The sequence below is a fragment of the Vombatus ursinus genome, unplaced genomic scaffold (assembly GCF_900497805.2).
Source record: "Vombatus ursinus unplaced genomic scaffold, bare-nosed wombat genome assembly UNPS02007994.1, whole genome shotgun sequence".
Lineage (NCBI taxonomy): Eukaryota > Metazoa > Chordata > Mammalia > Diprotodontia > Vombatidae > Vombatus > Vombatus ursinus.
Window position 1 is genome coordinate 1 of NW_020947772.1, and position 3,030 is coordinate 3,030.

At 39.5% G+C, this 3,030-nt stretch overlaps 1 protein-coding gene across 1 annotated transcript; it reads right to left on the reverse strand.

Annotated features, from left to right (window-relative positions):
- Window positions 1-901: 901 nt before the first annotated feature.
- LOC114034114 (extended synaptotagmin-3-like) lies at window positions 902-2,695 on the reverse strand (the record flags this gene model as incomplete). The annotated part of the gene is made up of 3 exons (XM_027849714.1): window positions 902-1,102; window positions 1,304-1,390; window positions 2,627-2,695. Coding segments are annotated over 3 exons (357 nt in total), but the record flags the coding sequence as incomplete, so codon positions are not given.
- Between the last annotated feature and the right edge of the window lie 335 nt (window positions 2,696-3,030).

Below are 3,030 nucleotides of genomic sequence, written 5' to 3' on the forward strand. Positions count from 1 at the left end.
TCGGTAGAGCTCAGCTTGCTAAGCATCAAATTGTTCACTGCTGGGGAATTCCCATGGTAAAGGTAGCAATCGTGAAAGAAAGGCAAGCATACAGCTTAAAGTTAGAAGCACTCCTCTGACTTCTACTAGAAAAATGGAGAAGCGTCTTCCCTATCCTCAAAGGCCACATGCCCTTTGGTTAATAGGATGCCTCTTTGCACTTAAGAATACTTATACAGCAACTTGGAAACAAATATAAACAACTATAGTATAAAGAGGGTAATGACATTTGTTTCTCCTGTGTTTAGTCTATTTTTCCTATTTAGATCCAAAATCCCTCCAAGAGCAGAGACCATGTCTTTCCCATTAGGCTAGGAAATCCATGAAAGTATGAAACTCAACTTTTTAAAAGTATATTTTAGATAGCTTCAAGAAAACAATATCATTAGTTCTATTTCACAGATAAACAAAATGAGGTAAAGTTTACCTCTATGCCCTGTTGGCAAATAGCGGTAGAACAGAGCCAAAACTAGAACCCAGGATATCTTGATTTCTCATCCCCAGATCCTTTCCACCAGACCAGTGATTCTCAAATGTTTTCATCTTAGGACCCTTTAATACTCCAAAAATTATTGAGCAATCCTCTTCCCTAATCCCCCCACCAAAGAATTTTTGTTTCCATGAGTTATGTCTATTGATATTTACCATATTTGAAATTAAAACACCTCAGGATTATTATGAAAATAGTTTTGACCTTGTGGACTTTTGAATCCTGAATCATACTTGGAGAACTGCTGCCTAGGCCCATTCTGCTTCCCTAGACCAGGTGCTCTCTGAGGATCGGCAATATCTATTTTGCTTTCTTTGTATCTCCCTAGGTGCTGTGCAGTGGGAATGTGGCAGGCACTCAGTGAAAGTTTCATCACACAGACAGGATGTTAGCCCAGAGGAAGCAGGAAAGAGGGAAATTTACCCGAAGTACCAGCTTCATGGAGATGAGGCTATCCAGGCCTGAGCAGTCCAGCTGAAATCGCTGCTCAATGGTCATGTCTGCGTAGGTGAGGATCTGGCTCAAGGGAAGCTCCAGAATGCCCAGGGCACATTCTTGGTCATCATCAATCACCTGGAGGAAACAGTGGTCAGAACAAAGCAACCCTCAGTGGCTCCCTAAACTAAGTCTGTCATCTCCCATTGACCCAACACAGAACAACAACAACAGATGGGGATTAACATCTTGACCCTTCTAAGAATACTGTCAGAAAACGTGACATTGATAGAATCTTGGTTTTGTTCCATAAGAGTCTAAGCAGAAACCCAAACAAACCTTCAGATATAACTGTTCTGTGGCCACGCTGTAAACAAAGAACGTGAAGGCCTGACTCCAAACGGGATCCTTGCTGTTGGCACATGTCTGTGAACAAAGAAAACCTAATCAAGCCAACTCTCCATCACTCAGATGTTTAGCTATCCTTTTCCAGATTATCCAGGATCAGATGCACAACTACTCTTGAAACTATTATAGGTTTCAGACACAAAATTTCCTGGGTGAAGTGGGAAGGGAGATACCCTGCCAGCAGCATCCCTCTGACCTGTTCCTGCTCTCCACAACAGTCTGTCCTAAATGTGATCTTCAACCACTGATCTGGGAAACACACTTCTTGAAATCTATTGAGACGTTCCTTCTCAGCTTCTTCTACCACTGCAGGCAAACACTGGGGCAGACTGATTAATATGGGTCTTATTTCAAAAGTTTATAACCTATAAAACTGTGCATACCCTTTGATCTAGCAATACCACTGTTAGATCTACATCTCAAAGACATCCACAAAAAGGGAAAAGGCCCTATTCATACAAAAATATGTATAGCAGCTCTTGATGTGGCATCTTAGAATTGGAAATTGAAGGGATGCCCATAAACTGGGAAATGGACAAGCCATGGTATATGACTGTAATGAATATTACTGTGTTATAAGAAATGACAAGCAGGATGATTTCAGAAAAACCTGGAAGGATTTACATGAACTGACTGATGCATAGCAATGTGAACAGAGCCAGGAAAATGTTATACATAGTAACAGCAATATTGTTCAATGAAGAACTGTGAATAACTTAGCTATTCTCAGGAATACAATGATCCAAGACAATCCCAAAAGACTAATGATGAAGCTTACTATCCACCTCCAGAGAAAGTACTAATATTGTTTGACTGCAGATTAAAACATGTTATTTTTCACTTTCTTTAATTTTTTTCTTCTATTTGAGTCTTCTTGTACAAAATGACTAATACGGAAATGCTTTACATAATTACACATGTATAACCTATATCTGATTGTTTATCATTTCAGGTAGGAGGGAGGGAAGGTAGGAAGAGAGGGATAGAATTAGAACTCAGAGCTTTAAATAAAAATATTTTTTAAAATTAAAAAAATAAAGAAAAAGGAAAAAAAAGTCCTTCAAGCCACCTTGCAGTAAAGATGATTTTTTGCCACCTTTCTGTGGCAAAAAATTGTTTTCATGAAGACAGTTCATGCAGACAGTTCTCACATAGAAATAATCATGATTCTTAGGTGGCAGAATAGCATAAAATGATGGACTTCTCTCTCCTCTCCTTTCAGGCTCAGATAGAATTGCTATAGCACATTCCTACCTTACTTGTCTGAGTTGTCTGACCCACACACATCTCGACGTAGGCAGAGGGGTCTTTGTCCATTTTGTTCTGTGAATAAAAGAATCAAAAGGAACTCTTAAACACGTTGGTGGAGTTGGGAATTATTCCAACCATTCTGTATTTCAATTTGGAACTATTCAGGAGAAGTGACTAAATAGTCCATTCTGACAAATCCATTCTTAGGCAAAAACCATCCCACAGTAGTCAAAGACAAAACAAAGGTCTAAACAGTGGTAGGGAACCTGCAGCTTTGAGACCACATATGGCCCTTTAGGTCCTCAAGTGTGGCCCTTTGACTAAATCCAAACTTCTTTAAGTTGTGTGGTTTTGAGGCCGCAGGTTCCCCACCCCTAGGTATATAACAAAATATTCATAGCAACATT